We start from the raw sequence: 17199 nt of genomic DNA, 5'->3' as shown, positions 1-17199 counted from the left end.
TCCCACACTGGGCTTCCTGCTCCGTGGGAGGCCTGCTTCTTTCTCAGCCTCTGCCTCCCTCTCTATCTCTTCTGAATAAAGAAAGAAAACCTTCTTTAAAAAAAAAATTTCCATCTTCCCACTTTTAAAGATTAATTCTAGGAATTAATGGTAAAAATCCAAGTGTCCTATCTCTTTCTTAAAAAGTCTTCTCCAGGGCACCTGGGTGTCTCAGTTGATTGAATGTCTGACTCACGATTTTGGCTCAAGTCATGATCTCAGGGTCATGGGATTGAGCCCCAGTAAGGGTTCTGTGCTCAGTGGGGAGTTTGCTTCTCTCCTTCTCCCTTTGCCCCTCCTCCCTACTCACATGCACACACGTGTTGTCTCTCTCTCTCTCAATAAATAAATCTTTAAAAAGTCTTCTCCAAAGGGAGTTTGAGAAATAGTCCAGTAAGGGGCTGGAAGAAAATATTACAAGTTTTATTTGTATTTCATGTCATCCATTTAAATGTTTACCTTTTGCATGTCATTTATAATGTGCATAATAATTTAGTATAGTAGTAGAGTCTATAATTTATCAAAAATTTGCTTAAATTGGTGGTATGTCCTCAAATTTTTTTATATGTGTGTATGTACGTATTTATGTATTTATTTATTTTTGTGAAAGAGAGGTGCACATTAATAAATGTTTGGAGATCACTCCTCCAGGGACCCAGATAATTCCCCAAGTCCTATTTCCTTCCATTCCCTCTGGGCATCATTAGACCCCCTTTACCACCACGTCTTGTCCCTAAAATACGCCCTATGCAGCACCTAGTTCGAATCCTTAACTTGGGTCATCGCTGCAGGCTGTACCGGGATGACCTTAGGGAAAAGGGTGGTGGGTCTCACCGGTTTGCTGTGTCACCCCCATGAGCCGTCCTTGGTTCTGAACAGCTAGTGCAGCCCACGTTTGCAATCATAGGCTCTGGAACCAGAGTGGGCGTAGATCCCAGCTGGCCCCTCAGTAACAATATGGCTTTGGGAAAGTTGTGTGATTTCTGGCCCAGACTTAAGGCTCATCCATAACATGGAGGAGAAGACAGTGTGACCCTCAGTGGGCTGTTGAAAGGTTCACAAGATGGTTCGACTCAGGTGCTCCGAGGTACCCAGCACACAGTAGGTCCATAGTAGAACAAAAAGTTGTTCTATTGATCTTATAGTTACCATTATTCATACTAAGAAAACTGATCATTTGAGATGATTTTCAAGCAAACTGTCTTCGCCTGGATTTCTAAGATTAACCTGCTTCAAAATGAATTCTGCTCTACTGTGAAAAACGAGCTAACCAGCGGGTTTCTTCTGAGTCTTTTCTGAACTTTTTAGGATCCTCTCTGGAGAAAAGTTCTAAAGGAAGGCAAATACTCTTGCTTCAAAGGATGTGTAGGAGATGATTAATTTTGCCAAAAAACAGTGCCTTGAACATAAAAGATGCTCGGTGAAGCTTGCTATAGACAGAATGTATCCCTCCAGGATTCACATGTTGAAAACCCAAGGTCCAAAGGGACATTACTAGGAGACGGGGTCCTTGGGAGATGTTTAGGTCATGAGGGTGAAGTCCTCATGGGCGAGATTAGTGTCTCCATAAGAAAGACCCCACAGAGATCCCTCACCTCCTCCACCTTGGAGGTTACAGGGAGAAGATGGTCATCTGTGACCCAGGAAGTGGGCACTTGAACAGACACGGAATCTTCTAGGGTCTTCATCGTAGACTTCCCAGCCTCCAGAACTGAGAGAAATAAATATCTCTTGTTTAAAGCACCTAGTTTATGGTGCTCGCTACATCAGCCCAAACTAAGATAAAGTTTGTCTCTTTTACCGAAAAATAACACAAATGTTAACAACAATTTAAAAAAGGAACATTGTGGCCAATGACATGTAATGAACATCATCTCTCCCCTACGAAGCCAAGAGCTTCATTAGTTTTGGGCAACTCAGTAGAGTATGATTAAACCAAAGAGCAGCAAGATGTTTAAATGCTCCAGTCCTCTGCCTCCTACTTTTCTGCCAAAACAAAAGAAAAGCCCTAGGCTGGTTTTGGTTGCCACCAAGCACAAAACGGCCAAATTCCAAATTAGAAAGCTCTGGGGTTTAATTGTGGATGTATGGAATTACATAGAAGCTCTCTTTGATCATTCCAAAGGATGTTTCCCTCAAAGGCTGCAAATACATCTCAGCCTACCAACCATCTCAGGCCTACCACACAAAATATATATATACTTTTAGCATTTTTAAATGTGTCTAAATTTCAGTTTCAGATCCAGTTTTGACTATTGTTATGGGCTTAGTTGGATGCCCCCAAATTCCTATGTTGACGTCCTACCACACAGAACCTCAGAATGTGGCAGTATTCAGAGACAGGATTTTTAAAGAGGTGGTAAAGGGAAAAATGAGCTCACTGGGGGTGGGCACCAAGCCAACATGACTGGTGTGCTTATAGGAAGAGGAGGTTAGGACACAGACAATACACACTGAAGGATAATCATTTGAAGACAGAGTGGAGAACACAGCTATCTGCAAGCCAAGGAGAGACATTTGAAGAATCGAACCCTACTGCCACCTTGATCTTGGACTTCCAGCATCCAAAACTGTGAGAAAATAAATTGTATGTTGCCTAAGCCACCCAGCTGTTGATATTTTGTTTACAGCAGCCCATGACTCAGAAATTTGAGGACCTCCCCCCAGACTTTATCCTGAAGTTCTGTTTCAGCTTGAGGGGCTTGTGGGATACTACTGCATCAAGGAGGGAGGCTCCTGCCATTCCCCCCACTGGGTCATTGAGACACCGCACAGCTGTTCCCAGGGCTGGCTACATAATTTGCAAGCCCCATGCAAAATGAAGATATAGGGCTCTTTGGGCAAAAGCAGGGAGGAAGGGTTCGTTAAAGGTACTAAAGTAGAAAGCTCGTTTCCTCCATGGTCTCTCTTCCGAAGAGGCATGGCTGTTGTTTTCTGTTTGCATTTAATGTCATTCCAAGCAAATAAAAATTTTAAAATGTGATTATGGGCATGATTTTTGCCATTCATCTTCGCATGGTGCAATGTCAGTGTTAAATAATTCACGCATGGACTCCACAGCTGGGGCATGCCCACGTGCCCTCTTCTTATCAGAACCGTGGAAATCCTGCCCAAGGCCGGCTCCGCCGTCTTTACCTCACCTGGGGACTCACGCCCGTTCACCGCCCCTGCCGCCCTCGGCTTGCTGATGAGTAAGGGACTGGAAAGGACCAGGAGCCGCGGGCTGCCTTTCTCTCCCTTCCCTCCTAAGTCACCACTTCCAAGCTTGGCTAACACAGGGAGGTGACAAGAGTGAGAAAGGACAGGACAGGGTTCTGGGCTGCTCACAAGAAGCCACTGCCTCCTGCCGGCGCTCAGAGCAAGCTCTGGTCTGTAGAGAAGGCGCGCTCCGGTTGACTCGGTCACAGATGTCACGCGGTCAGCGGCTCTCGCCGACCACCACGCACGAGGTGTCCACCTGCATGCTGTGCTCACCTAGCAGGGTGAGCAGTATATGCAAATGAGGAGGCAAGGAACGGTGGACACCCACAGGGGGCTGTCCCCTCCGCTCATGCACGTGCTCCACTGTCCCGCCCACTTCGCTCATAAAACACAAGGTCAAAACTAAAATTGAGTAATTCCCAGACAGTGAGAGAAGCGCATTGACTTCACCTTAGAGCCCTTCTGAGGGTGGAGCCTTGGGGGGCGGGGCTTGGGGGAGGAATGGGACCTCCGGGGGTGTAGCTTTGAGGGCAGGGCCCTCTGGGAGGGGGGCCTTCTGGGAGCAAAGCCCTGGATGGGGGCGGTCCCGCTGGGGGCAGGGCTGGGCGCAACCCAGCAAACCTGGCCCACAGTGGAGCTGGTCCTGTCTCTCCCTCCGCCCCCTTTCCCCGGGGACCTCGAGGCTTTGGAGACTAAAGTCAACATTAAAGCCATATGTCTAAATGGTTTATACTGTGGTTGGATAGTGTTTTTTCCATATTAATTGACTGGTTTTTCTCAGTATTTGTCAAACCTTTCCCAACTCGAGGCTTTCTCTCTCTCTCTCTCTTTTTTTTTTTTTTTTTTAGAGAGAAAGAGAGATCACAAGTAGGCAGAGAGAGAGAGAGAGAGACGGGGAAGCAGGCTCCCCGCTGAGCAGAGAGCCCGATGCGGGGCTCGATGTGGGGCTCGATGTGAGGCTCGATGTGGGGCTCGATGCGGGGCTCGATCCCAGCACCCTGGGATCATGACCTGAGCCAAAGGCAGGGGCTTTAACCCACTGAGCCATCCAGGCGCCCCGAGGCTTTCTCTTAAGCAGCAGCACAAGGCTGGCCCTTCAGTTGGGTCAAGCTGTCTGGCGATTCTCTGTAAAAACCCACCCTCTTGCACTGCTCAGGAGGGCAGTGCTGTGTCCTAGGATAAACATAAATATGTATCAAATGTGTTTATGTATTATATTTATATGTATACATTCAATTCTATGTTTACATACATACGTATAAAATAAAAATATCGTTTAAAATGTTGTTTCGCAGGGAACCTGGTTGGCTCAGTCCTTAAGCGTCTGCCTTCCGCTCAGGTCGTGTTTTTAGGGTCTTGGGATTGAGGCCCACATTGGGCTCCCTGCTTCTCCCTCTCCCACTCCCCCTGCTTGTGTTCCTGCTCTGTCTCTCTGTCAAATAAATAATTTTTTAAAAAGAAATACTTTATTTAAAAAAAAATAAGTAAAATGCTATTTTGCCCTCTATTCTGGTAAGACGGAACACATTCCTAACAAGAGATCTTCCTTGACTCCGTGATAAAAATTTAACATTGTCTCAATGAATCCTCACAACATCCGCTCCCCTCCCCCTTCTCAGATGTTGCAGTTAAGGTTCAGTGAAGTCCAAACACTGGGCCTGAGGTAATATACCCAGTATGTGGCCTCTTGCCATAGTCTAGCGGCCCAAATTGGGGAGGAGGGTGTTTGAGTGTCATTGGCCAGGATGAAAAAGCTGAAAGATGAAAAGAAGGGAAGTCTTGCTTAGTCTTTCTTTTTGGCCCAAAAAAGAGGATTTAGAAAGAGAGAGACCTGTTGCCCAAAGGAGGAGGCACCCCATTGATCCCGGCTGGGCGGGAGTCAGAGCAGAAGGGAAACTCCCATCACCAAGGAGAATGGGCTTCTCCTTCATACAAAAGCATAGGCTCCCTCTCACCTGATATGTTTCTGTCCCATAGTCATCCCCCTACTCCTGCCCCATAATAGCATTCTCAGGAAATGGCTGAGAGATACATTCAACTTGTGGAATTATAGCAAATGAAGTAACCTGTTCACCCATCCTGGGAGCTTCTGATTACTAGGAGGGGCCAAGCCATCCCAGGGCAAATGCACTCATTTCAAGAACCAGTAAAATGACTCCAAGAGTATCATAAGGGCTAGTGATCATGACTGGTCCAGAAATATTTCTGGGAGTCCCTCTTAACATCCCTCCCATCATTTCTTCTCATCTCTAAGGGAATGGTACTTAGGGATTCTGAAAGAAATATGCATGACTAGTAAACTGTGTGTGACCCCTGCCGCCTAATTCATCCCTCGACAGCAATTAACACTGATGGTTTGAAGGATGGCTACTTTCCTGGGCAGGGGAAAGAGCTGAAGCAGAATGTATGAGACGGCTCTTCCCCCTGGATATAAATAATTAAACCCAGTAGCCACCCCTCCTGCCAGGCCACTGTCATTTAGGTATCGCTGACTATCCCTAAATGGGAATGAGATGGGGGCGGGGGTGGGGGAGGGGAGCAGGTGACAGTCAAAAAACGACAGTAGCTGTCACTGACGGTCCAACCTGGCATTAGACTGAGCTCAAGTCCTGATTCCATCATATAGGAGCTGTATGAACTTGGAAAACTGAGCTCACCTCTTGAAGCATCTGCTTTGCCCCCCTTGGAGTGAGATTAGTGAGTAGTACTGACCTCACAGGGCTTGTTTGGAGGATTAAATTAGACACTGTCCATTTAGCACAGTTCCTGGTCTATAGAAGGCACACATAAAAGTTGATTATCATTTTTATGGACCTCCAACTTTTAGCCTTTTATAAAGAACCAAATGATATCTCTGAAAAATACCAACTGCCGACAAGGTTGTAGGCAAAGTGGTATCTATGTTGACCTGATTGGAAAAAAGTGGAAAATCTTTCTTGTTTAAGCCTTGTTGAAAATTTTCTAAACTCTGTCCACTCTTCCGCTTTCGTAATTAGAGCAAATGTTGGAGACTCGTGGTTTTCTGATAATTGAGTTGCTCGTTGTAACCCAGGGCAATTCAACATGAGTGTTTATAAAAAAAACTACCGCAAATGAAGACGAATGGTGAGACGAGCACTAAATTTGATGAAAACCCTGACGTGAGTGTTGCTTCTTGGGATTCTCTCTCTCTCTCTCTTTTTTTTCTCCTATGATCTGAGAGCGGATTACATTCTACTTGGGTGATGGCTCAGGTCAAATGCGTGGTTTTGCAGGTGCCTCGCCTCTCACAGACAATCTTGGAAGAACCATCATTGTCACTGTAAGAAAACTGAGGGAAAGATGTGGTTTTAGCACTCAGCCTACAACAGTATATCAGTACAACAATCTACCAATGTGAATTTAGAAACGCTGAGCAGGTCCGCCTTCTAGTAAGGAATATCTCTCCCGTTTTCTTATAATACCTGAGTTTCTATTCTATAGTACCTGAGTAATCTATTCTTTTGTGTAAAACAGCTGCCCAGGACTGTTTCTCCTTTAAATGCGAGTGAACTTTGGGGATGGCGCTCAGCTCCCTTTCTTTTATTGGGCAACAGTGGAGCAGGTGTTGGGTGTGTTTCAAGAGGGAAAATATCCACAAGGGGACAGAAAAAGGACATAAATGTACAAAATCCCGTTTTCCAAGAATGTAAAAAGCTAACTTCCAGGGGCGCCTGGGTGGCTCAATTGTTAAGCGTCTGCCCTTTGGCTCAGGTCATGATCCGAGGGTCCTGAGAATCTAGCCCCTCATTGGGCTCCCTTCTCAGCGGAGAGACCTGCTTCTCCCTCTCCCACATCCCCTGCTCGTGTTCCCTATCTCACTGTGTCTCTGTCAAATAAATAAGTAAAATCTTAAAAAAAAAAAAAAAAGCTTCCAATATGTATTTTTTTCCTTTGCTCTAAATATCTCACAATGTTCACTTGTTGAAAGCAATTGATTGAAACCCTGGGAAGAAACGGTAGATTGAAGCACTCATCACAGTTGTTTGTGCTGCTTTGCAGGGGTCTGGCTGCACTAAATTATTTCAAGAAGTATTAATTATCTAAGTCACTCAGAAGAAGCCATTTACCTATTTCCTTTTCACTGGTTCTTGATCCCTCCTCCGCCCCAATACTCACAGGGCTCCTCAGCTGGCACAGAGTCCGCTCCCATCACTATAATCCCTATCCCACACTCTCACCTCCATCATACATCATACATACCTGATAAAACCCCACCTTGGTAAAAACCCAACCCTCTGTCCACCCCACGTCTGCCCCTGGCAGCTGAACGTGGTTGGAGAATGCAACGATGCTGCTTTCACATTAAATTCTTTCACATTAAATTCTCAACCACAAATCCAAGTGAAATACTTTGACTATTTCACATCTTCTTTCCTCCAACCTTAAGCCAGGGCTTCTCAACTCTGGCCACACTTTTGAATCACCTGGAAGCCTTTAAAACACGGGAGTGCCCAGGCCCACCTCCAGAGGATCTGATCTAATTGGTGTGGAACAGGGTCTGGATATGAGTGTGCTTTTAAAATTCTCCCGGTGGTTCTAATGTACAGCTATTTTGTTCAGAGTGAGAACTGAAGACCTTCCATCAGATACAGCTAATGATCCTTCTGCTGACTTCACTGAGAAAAGCAAATTAGGGGCACCTGGGTGGCTCAGTGGGGTAAGCCTCTGCCTTCGGCTCAGGTCATGGTCGCAGGGTCCTGGGATCGAGCCCCACATTGGGCTCTCTGCTCAGCAGGGAGCCTGCTTCCCCTTCTCTCTCTGCCTGCTGCTCTGCCTACTTGTGATCTCTCTCTGTCAAATAAGTAAATAAAATCTTAAAAAAAAAAAGAAAAGAAAAACAAATTGGGTTGGCACCTAGGTGGCTGAGTGGGTAAGCGTTTGAATCTTGGCTCAGGGTCATGGCATCGAGCCCCACGTCAGGCTCCATGCTCAGCGGAGAATCTGCTTGAGATTCTCTCCCTCTCCTTCTGCCTCTTCCCCTGCATGTGCGTGCTCCTGCTCTCTCTCTCTCTCAAATAAATCTTTAAAAGAAAATCAAATTGGTAAGGAAAGAAGACCCACAGAATCCCACTAAGTTTACCTGGATGGAACCCTCACTCCAATCCCTTCTGAGTGAGGACAAGCCCCTCCACTTGGGGTTTCTTCTCATTTCCCTGATCTCTGAGTATGAATGCCCTCCAGGACCCAACCTCAGTCCTCTCCTCTGTCTACACTAAGTCCTTGGTGACTGTCCATCTTCTACCATCTATCTGCTGATGACTCCACATCTCTACCTCCAGTCCAGACCTGGATCTTGAACTTTCTTCCACTGCCTGCTTTCCAGATCTACCTAGATGAGTTAAACCCAACATGTTCAAAACCAAGCTCTTATTCTTCTCCAGCTCTGCTGGTCTTGCAATAGCTCAAACAGGAAACTGTAGAGTCATTCTTGATTCATCTTTCACTGCCCACGTTTAATTCTTTGGTAGAAGCTGTGGATTCTATCTTCAAAATATATTCTAAATCTGACCAGTTCTCCTCACTTCAGTTACTTCCACTCTGGTCCAAAACACCATCTTCTATAGCCTGGGTTATTGTAACAATCTCCTATCTGGTCTTCTGGATTCCATCTTTGCTCTGTTCTAGTTCATTTTCCGCTCAGCGGTTACAGCGATCCGTTCAAGACACACGTCAGACCTTGTTATTCCTCTGCTCTAAGATCTCCAGTGGCTCCTCACTTCACTCAATACGAAATCCAGTCTTACAAAATTTAACATTCCACTTCCTTCTCAACTCATCTCCTACCTCTTCACTCAGCTGTCTCAGCCTCCTCTCATCAGCCTCCTTAGTGTTCAATAGAGTACAGCAACTGCGTGCCTCCCTTGGGGGGTTGCACTTGTTTCCTCTTCCTAAATGTACCCGTCTTGTCCTCTGAATCCACTCAAGGATCTGCCCATGTCTTATCAGAGTAATTTCCCCTAACAGCACACACAACTAGCACCAGCACAATCATAATCAACATAATTTCTTTATTTTATTTTTTTAAAAGATTTTATTTATTTATTTGGCAGACAGAGATCACAAGTAGGCAGAGAGGTAGGCAGAGAGAGAGGAGGGGAAGCAGGCTCCTTGCTGAGGAGAGAGCCCGATGTGGGGCTTGATCCCAGGACTCTGGGATCATGACCGGAGCCGAAGGCAGAGGCTTTAACTCACTGAGCCACCCAGGCGCCCCTCAACATAATTTCTGTCCCTCTCTACTTTTGACCACTTATCAACAGCTGACATATTATATATTTATTTATTTATTGTCTGTTCTCTCTCTTCTACTTGAATGTAGGTGCTATAAAAATGGTATTTGTGGGGATTTTTTTTTCCTGATTTATTCTCAGTGCCCAGAAGAGGATTTGACACATACTACTCAGTACATAATTGTTGAATGAATGAATGAATGAATGAATCGACGAATGAATCAATCAATGGAAATATCAGGGTATCTCAATCCTAAGAGAGATTTCTCCCAAGAGATTTCTATAGTATTACCCTATTTCATTCTCTGCATCTCTGGGTTGACTAGTAGATAGATTCATCACATAAAATGTTTGAGCAAGGTTGGATCCTTAAGCTTTATGTCACCTAGGACTCCAAGTGTACCATGCACATTTGCCTCCAGCCTTCTCCCCTATATGTTGGTCATGGTACAGCAGCTGTGGCATGGTTCAGCTTTCTTTTCCCCTCCTCCATCTCAGTTCCAGGAGGTTCTCCTTGGCTTTGGGCCCCCTCCTTGTGGGTGATGAAGGCAATGTAAGGAGAGGCAGCAGCTGTCGTGACTCACACCTGCTTTCTCCATTCATACTGATCCAGCAACACATAGCCTGTGTAGTACAGGGCTGGCCAGGCCAGTCTCTGCCACCTTAGGACCACATTTTTGTTCCCTGCGGCAGCTTGGCCATTTGCAAAATCAGAAATTGTGGAAGTACAAACAGGAAACAATACACCATATTTTATGGATTTTAGGATGCTCCTCCCCTCCCATTTTCTTTCACATCTCCAACATCAGGAATTGTCTTATAGTTGGAGCTGAGCAGGTGGAGGTCCCTATAAAGTTACCAGAGCCTGAGCCTGTGTCACGTGGTTACCGCTCCTAGGGCACACCTGACCGCTCCTAGGGCGCACCAGATCCCTTGGCATGCCAAGCCAGAGAGGCCTTTTGAGGACCATTTGAAGAAGGAAAATAAACAGGTTATTATATGAAAATCTCGGATAAGGCAAAAAAAAAAAAAAAAAAAGGAAGGAAAAAAAAGAAAAAGGAAAAAAAGACAAACCCCACCAGCATCACCAAGCAGAATGGAAGGGTGGCAATCTGGATGACCTCAGAGTACTTTTCTAAGAAGTGTAGCGTGCAAAACAATCTTGAGAAAGGAGAACAAAGCTGGAGGTATCACTTTCTTGGATTTCAAGATATACTACAAAGCTATAGTAATCAAAACAGTAGGGTACTGGGAGAAAATAGACACATGAATTAGTGGAAACAGGATAGAGAGCCCAGAAATAAATCCACAATTATATGGTCAATTAATCTTCGACAAAGGAGGCAAGAATATGTAACAGGAAAACATCTCCTCAAAAACAGCGTTGGGAGAACTGGAGAGCTACATGCACAAGAATGAAACTAGACCATGATCTTTTACCATATACGTAAAGAAACTCAAAACGGATCAAAGATCTAAATGTGAGATCTGAGGTGTGCCTGGCTGGCTCGGCCTGTACAGCATACGACTCTTAATCTTGAGGTTGTGAGTTTAGGTCCCACATTTGGTGTAGAGCTTACTTTAAAAATAAATAAATAAATAAATAAACGAGAGACCTGAAACCGTAACACTCCTAAAAGACAATAGGCAGTAATCGCTTGGAGATTGGTTTTAGCAACATATTTGTGGATATGTCTGCTTAGGCAAAGGAAACAAGAACAAAAATAAACTATTAGGACTATAACAAAATAAAAACCTTCTATACAGTAAAGGAAACCAACAATAAAATGAAAAGGGAACCTACGGAATGGGAGAAGATAGTGGTGAATGATAAATATAATAAAGGATTAATAACCAAAATATGTAAAGAACACCAAAAATACCTCTAAAACCCAAACCGCAACATATAATCCAAATGAAAAATGGGTAGAGGACCTAAATAGACATTTTTCCAAAAAATACATACAGACATCCAACAGACATGTGAAAAGATGTTCAATATCACTCATCATCAGGAAAATAAAATCAGAACCACAGGGAGATCTATCACCTTATACCTGTCAGAATGGCTAGTATTAAAAAGACAAGAAAGAACAAGTGTTGGTCAGGATGTGGAGAAAAAGGAGCCCTTGGGCATTGTTAGTGGGAATGTAAATTGGTGTAACCACTGTGGAAAACAGTATGGAGGTTTCTCAAAAAATTAAATATAGATTTACCATATGCTTCAGTAATTCTAGTACTTGGTATTTACCCAAAGGAAATAAAAACACTTGATTCAAAAAGATATATGCTCTCCTAGGTTTACTGTAATATTATTTATAATAGCCAGGATATGGAAGCAGTCCAAGTGTCCATCAATGGATGAATGGGTAAAGATATGGGGTGTGTGTGTGTGTGTGTGTGTGTGTGTGTGTGTATATATATATAATGGAATATTACCCAGCTATAAAAAAGAATGAGATCTTGCCATTTGTGACAACATGGCTGGATCTAGAGGATATTAAGTTAAGAGAAATAAGTCAGACCAAGAAAGGCAAATACCATATGATTTCACTTCTTTTTTTTTTTTTTTAAGATTTTATTTATTTATTTGACCCAGAGAGAGAGAGAGAGATCACAAGTAGGCAGAGAGACAGGCAGAGAGAGAGGGGGAAGTAGGCTCCCCGCCCAGCAGAGAGCAGGATGCGGGGCTCCATCCCAGGACCCTGCCACCATGACCTGAGCCAAAGGTAGAGGCTTTAACCCACTGAGCCACCCAGGCGCCCCTATGATTTCACTTCTATATGGAATTGAAAAAATGAAACAAGTGAACAAACAAAAAAACAGAAACAGACTCTTAAATATAAAGAACAAACTGGTGATTATGGGAGGGAAGGTGGATGGGGGATGGGTGAAAGAGGTGAAGGGGATTAAGAGGTACAAATTTCCTGTTATGAAATAAATAAAATGATTTCCTGTTCTCATCTGGAGATGAAAAGTACAGCATTGGGAATACAGTCAATGATATTATAATAAGTTTGTATGGTGACTGGTGATGATACACTTACTGTGGTGATCACTGAGTAATGTATAGAATTGTCAAATTACCATGTTGTACACCTGAAACTAATTTAACATTGAATGTCAGCTATATGTCTAATAATAAACATTTTTTAAGTGCAGCATGACAGAAGCTCTGGGTGGCTCAGAGGAACATATTGTGAGAAAAATCTGGGCACTGAAATCTCTCAGTTAGAAAGTAAATAAGAGTAGTGAGTTTCTTAATGTGAGGTTTGGAAAAACGTTAACCAACAATTTTAACTTTAATTTTTATGTATGCATGAAGGCCATACGTGATAAAAATCTGTCTAAATACTTACCAAAGAGCTTTTTGAATACATTTAAATTAAAATATTAATGAAAAGAAAACATTGTATCATAGTTTGAATGGTAGCGTTTTTGGTTTCTTATTAAAATATACCAGGAAAGGAGGCCAAGACTCAATGAAATATGGCTATTATCCCCAGTTTCACAAGAGCATGAACCCCTCTGGCTTAACAAAGCCTGAGGAATCTACCACAGAAATGGATTGTTCCTGGAGCCTTTTGTGCAGACTATGAACCAAAAGCTCAATATTAATCTTAAAATTATTTAATTATATTACAAAGTTGTGTTATTTGGAAGATGTGTTTAAATGACTCAAAGTTATAAGACCTCTCAGTATAAAGCTGGTTCTATAATTATCCTCCCAGACAACATTACTTGTAAAACTTAATGATGTAGAACCATAATCGTAGCATGGAGTAGGAGGTTGCCAAGCAGATGGGAAAGTTTTTTGGTTTTTGTTTTCCAATTGTTTTCTTCCCTTTGCTCTGCTCCTTTCACAAGGAGAACCAGCCACCTGTTTTTAAAAGGCTGAAATACTTTTACTGTTCTTGGTCGGAAACATTTGCTTAAACAAAGTAACACTTGGTTGCTAAACCCTTGATTCTAAATGGACATAGCCATCTCATTTTTGTTGGGCCAGGGTTTGGATAACAATTTGATTTCCCAGTCTGTTTCTTTTGTGACCATATAATCCTCTCCCAGTGTTGCATGCTGCATGAGCTACAAGCACTTGTGAGCTCATAAGCACAAAGACCCTAAGGTTTCTTTGGGATTAGCACCATACAAATGCAAATTTGGGACAATGGAAGACTGTGTCCATCCTTGTAACTGTTACTGCTCTACTTTGTGCTTCCTCTGGGTAGCAAAGCAAGCCATTGTTTTTAAAATACACACTCACTTTAGCTGCTGACTTTTTCATTGGCTGCCTGGAGAAGAGAAGGAATTCTTGCCTATGTATTTCAGTGTTTTGATCCCTTTCAATTATTTTTTTAAATATATATCATTAAATTTTACAGGAGTATTACAGAATTCCTAATTGCAGAATTTGAACTTGAGCTACGGAATCTTACTTTTCATCTTCAATCTATGTGTCATTGACCTTTTAAAGTCTGATTACCTGTATGAACTCTCATCAGAATCTTTCCCTGGTTAACACAGTATAGAGATGTGCTGGAAACCAGTTCTTTTCTGTGACACAATTCTTCCAACGGAGTTGAAATGCTTTGCAAACAATTTCACATATATCAGCCAATTCATATAGAAAGCAATGCCATGTGAATCCCTTCCTTTTTATATATCATCTTTCAGTGATTATCAGGAATTCATGCTGGTACAGAGACTCCGGTTTGGGAGGAGGAAACGGGCTTGTGAGGGGAGGGCGAGAGCAGAAGCTGCTCACCTGCTGTTAGAACTGACCATAGCTGGTGGTCCCAACATCTTCATCCGTTATGCATGCTTAGAAATAGCAATAGGACTTTCCCTTTCGTGTAATCCTTATTTAGTTAATACCCAGTAGGATTTGCAAGCCCTTCACATCTCTGTGGATTTATTTTATTTCAGAGTGCAAGTGACTTTATGGCCCAATTACCATCATTGTGACTTATTGCATTATTGTGGGAGGGAGAGAGGAGCAAGAAACAGCCTGATCATATGTATCGTCATCAACGGAATGAGTGCCACGCACTCCTGGCCAAGGCAGAGGGATGGATGAAACCTTTTGATCTATTGTTTATCAGAACACTGAAGCCTGGGTGATTGTGCTATATTTTAACAGACAAGTGTGTCAAATGTATGGGTGAAGATGTTGCAATAGTGGTGTTAGAGTAATTAATATTTGGAAGGTAATGAATATTTTGAGTTTAAAAGATGTCAAAGGTCAAAGACGGGAGGAATGACTAAGACCGGATGTTGCCCCCCCTCAAATTACAGGGGTGTTGAAGCGAGGCTGAGTTACCACCTGACCCCAGGAATGGACCGGCGAGGCGGGCTCCTTATTAGAGCGAGGCTCCCGGAAGCCGGAGAGCCCTTGCGCTTGCAAGAGCTCGCAGCACAGCCGGCCGTGGGGCACGGAAGCAGCCGCCGCAGCAGCCGCGGGAATCGTGACCCTCGCGCCCGCCGCCTACCTGGAGTTTCCGCAGCGCCCGGTTCAGAACCACCGGGGCGGACAGCTCCCCGCCGCCGCCGGGCGCCGACCGCGGAAGGGGACGGAGAGCGCGGGCTTCGCGCTCCGTGAGGCGGCTCGGGCGGCGGGAAGAACCGGCCGCGTCCGCCCCCCACCCCCGACACCCACTCGGCTCCTCCCTCCCCCCTGCGGGGCCGCGCGGGGCCTGCGGGTGTCCCGGGCCGCACGTCCCCGCAGGCGAGGAAGCCGCCGGCCGCCCTCCCCCTTGCCGCCGCCGCCGCCGCCGCCGCTCTCCTCGCCCCGCCCGGGCGAGGGAGGTGGGGCGAGCCCCGCGCCGGCCCCGCCCCGGCCTGGCTCCCCATTGGCCGGCGGGCCGGAGGTGCGAGGGGGCGGGGTCCGCCTCTGGCGGCTCGCGCCCGGGAAGGTCGGCCGGGGAGCGCGGGGTGCCGCGGGAGGGCGCGCGGGGACGCGGCGGGCGCCGAGGAGACGCAGCGGCGGCGGGAGCGGCGACAGGAGCGGCGGCGGGAGCGGCGGCGCCTGGGCCCGGCCGCAGCCCCTGCCTCCCGCCCGCGCGCCCTGCGTCCCGCCGCGGCCCGCAGCCTGCGGCGCCCGAGCTCCGAGGGCGCTTCCCCGGGCGCTGGGCCCGAGGCGGCCAAGACGGCGGGCCGGCCGGGCGCGGGGCGGCGGGCGCTGTGCTGCGGGCTGCGCTGGTGGGGGGCGGCGGGCCGCGGCGCGGGCCCGGGGCCCGGCGCGTGCGGCTGGGAGGCGCTGTGGGGGGCGGGCGCGCGGGCGGCGGCCGGGGCCATGGCCGAGGGCGGCGGGGGCGCGCGGAGGAGGGCGCCGGCGCTGCTCGAGGCGGCCCGCGCGCGCTACGAGAGCCTGCACATCTCGGACGACGTGTTCGGCGAGTCCGGCCCGGACAGCGGCGGGAACCCCTTCTACAGCACGTCTGCCGCCTCGCGCTCCTCCTCGGCCGCCTCCTCGGACGACGAACACGAGCGCCCCGGCCCCCCGCCGCCGCCCGGCGCCCCCGACGCGCAGGAGTCCGACGAGGACGAGGCCAGCGCGGGTTGGAGTGCCACGCTGCGGGACCGCCCGCCCCCGCGCTTCGAGGACACCGGCGGTAAGGCGCGGCCCGCGGGGGCGGGGGCGGCCCGGGGAGGCGTGAGCGCGGGGCCGGGAGAACTCCAGACGCTCCGTGGGCCGGCTGGTCGAGGGCGGCTGTTCGTGTCCGCACACAGATGGGGCCGCGGCAGCGGGGACTTGAAGTGCGAGAATCAATCGGGTTGCGTGGTGGTGGTTGGTGGGGGCCGCTCCGACTTCCCCGCGGATGGGGAGGATGCGGCGGAGGCCCGGGCCGGCACCCTGTCGCCGGCAAGGACCCAGAGGGGGGCCTTCCCTCACTTGCTGAGAGTGTCCGAGCCAGTCACACCTGTGGGGCTGCTAGGGGTGCGTTTGAGTTAGGTTAGTAAAGCCTGATGCAGCTTGTGTGTGTGTGTGTGTGTGTGTGTGTGTGTGTGTGTGTGTGTGTGTGTGTGTTGCGGGTGGGGGGTGCGTAAATCATTTTGTGTGGATGGCCCCAGAGCAGCCTTACCCAGGTGCCAGGGGTGGGGCGGCCAGCCGTTGGAGGGAGGCCCAGTGCGAGCCGGGGCCTCTTCACTGGCTCGTGTTTTCTCCAGTGAATCTGACAAACTTTGTCCATGCCTTTCAGGATCACTTGCGCAGAGCAGAGAAGAGTGAAAGGACAAGTTTAGCAGTGTTAAGGTGTCTGCTCTCACTCCAGAAGGCACTTGTGTGTTCAGCTTACCCACACGGTCATGGTCAAGCCCCTGGTATCTGGAGGTCGCAGGCCTGCTGGCAGTTTTGGCTGCTTGAAGCCCTCCTTTACTGCCTTCTTTTTGGGAAGGTAGTTCTGAAACGTCTCTGCTTAGCCTGCAGAAGCTCTGTGGCCTCTGCCCTCTGGGAGAGGTGCAGACCAGCCAGCAGTTCCCACCTGTCCCCTGATGCTTTCTGTTCCTCGCTCAGCAGCCTACTGCGGCAGGTCCTTGTTTCTGCACACCATTTTCGTGTGTGGAAGAGTGTGCAATCAGTGTTGTTGAGGACCAGGGAGTGGCCGTACTGGGCCCGATGCGGCTCTCTCTGATTATTGTTCAACCATAGGAGGGCAGGCCCAAGGGAACCCTGGCTGGTGCCTGGGCTTGGATCTGGACCTTGTGCCGCAGC

At 47.3% G+C, this 17199-nt stretch overlaps 1 protein-coding gene across 1 annotated transcript in view; it reads left to right on the top strand.

The window, feature by feature from the left end:
• Nucleotides 1–15780: 15780 nt before the first annotated feature.
• The window catches only part of PGBD5 (piggyBac transposable element derived 5), a gene marked incomplete at its 5' end in the record, with an annotated part of 93742 nt that continues 92323 nt past the window's right edge, over nt 15781–17199 (top strand). Inside the window, one exon of the mRNA XM_080823701.1 lies at nt 15781–16099. Within this exon, the coding sequence (XP_080679827.1) occupies nt 15781–16099 (319 nt within the window). The remainder of the gene's footprint in view (nt 16100–17199) is intronic.

The sequence above is a fragment of the Martes martes genome (genome assembly GCF_963455335.1).
Source record: "Martes martes genome assembly, chromosome: 14".
Lineage (NCBI taxonomy): Eukaryota > Metazoa > Chordata > Mammalia > Carnivora > Mustelidae > Martes > Martes martes.
This window is presented reverse-complemented; position numbering and strand designations above follow the sequence as displayed.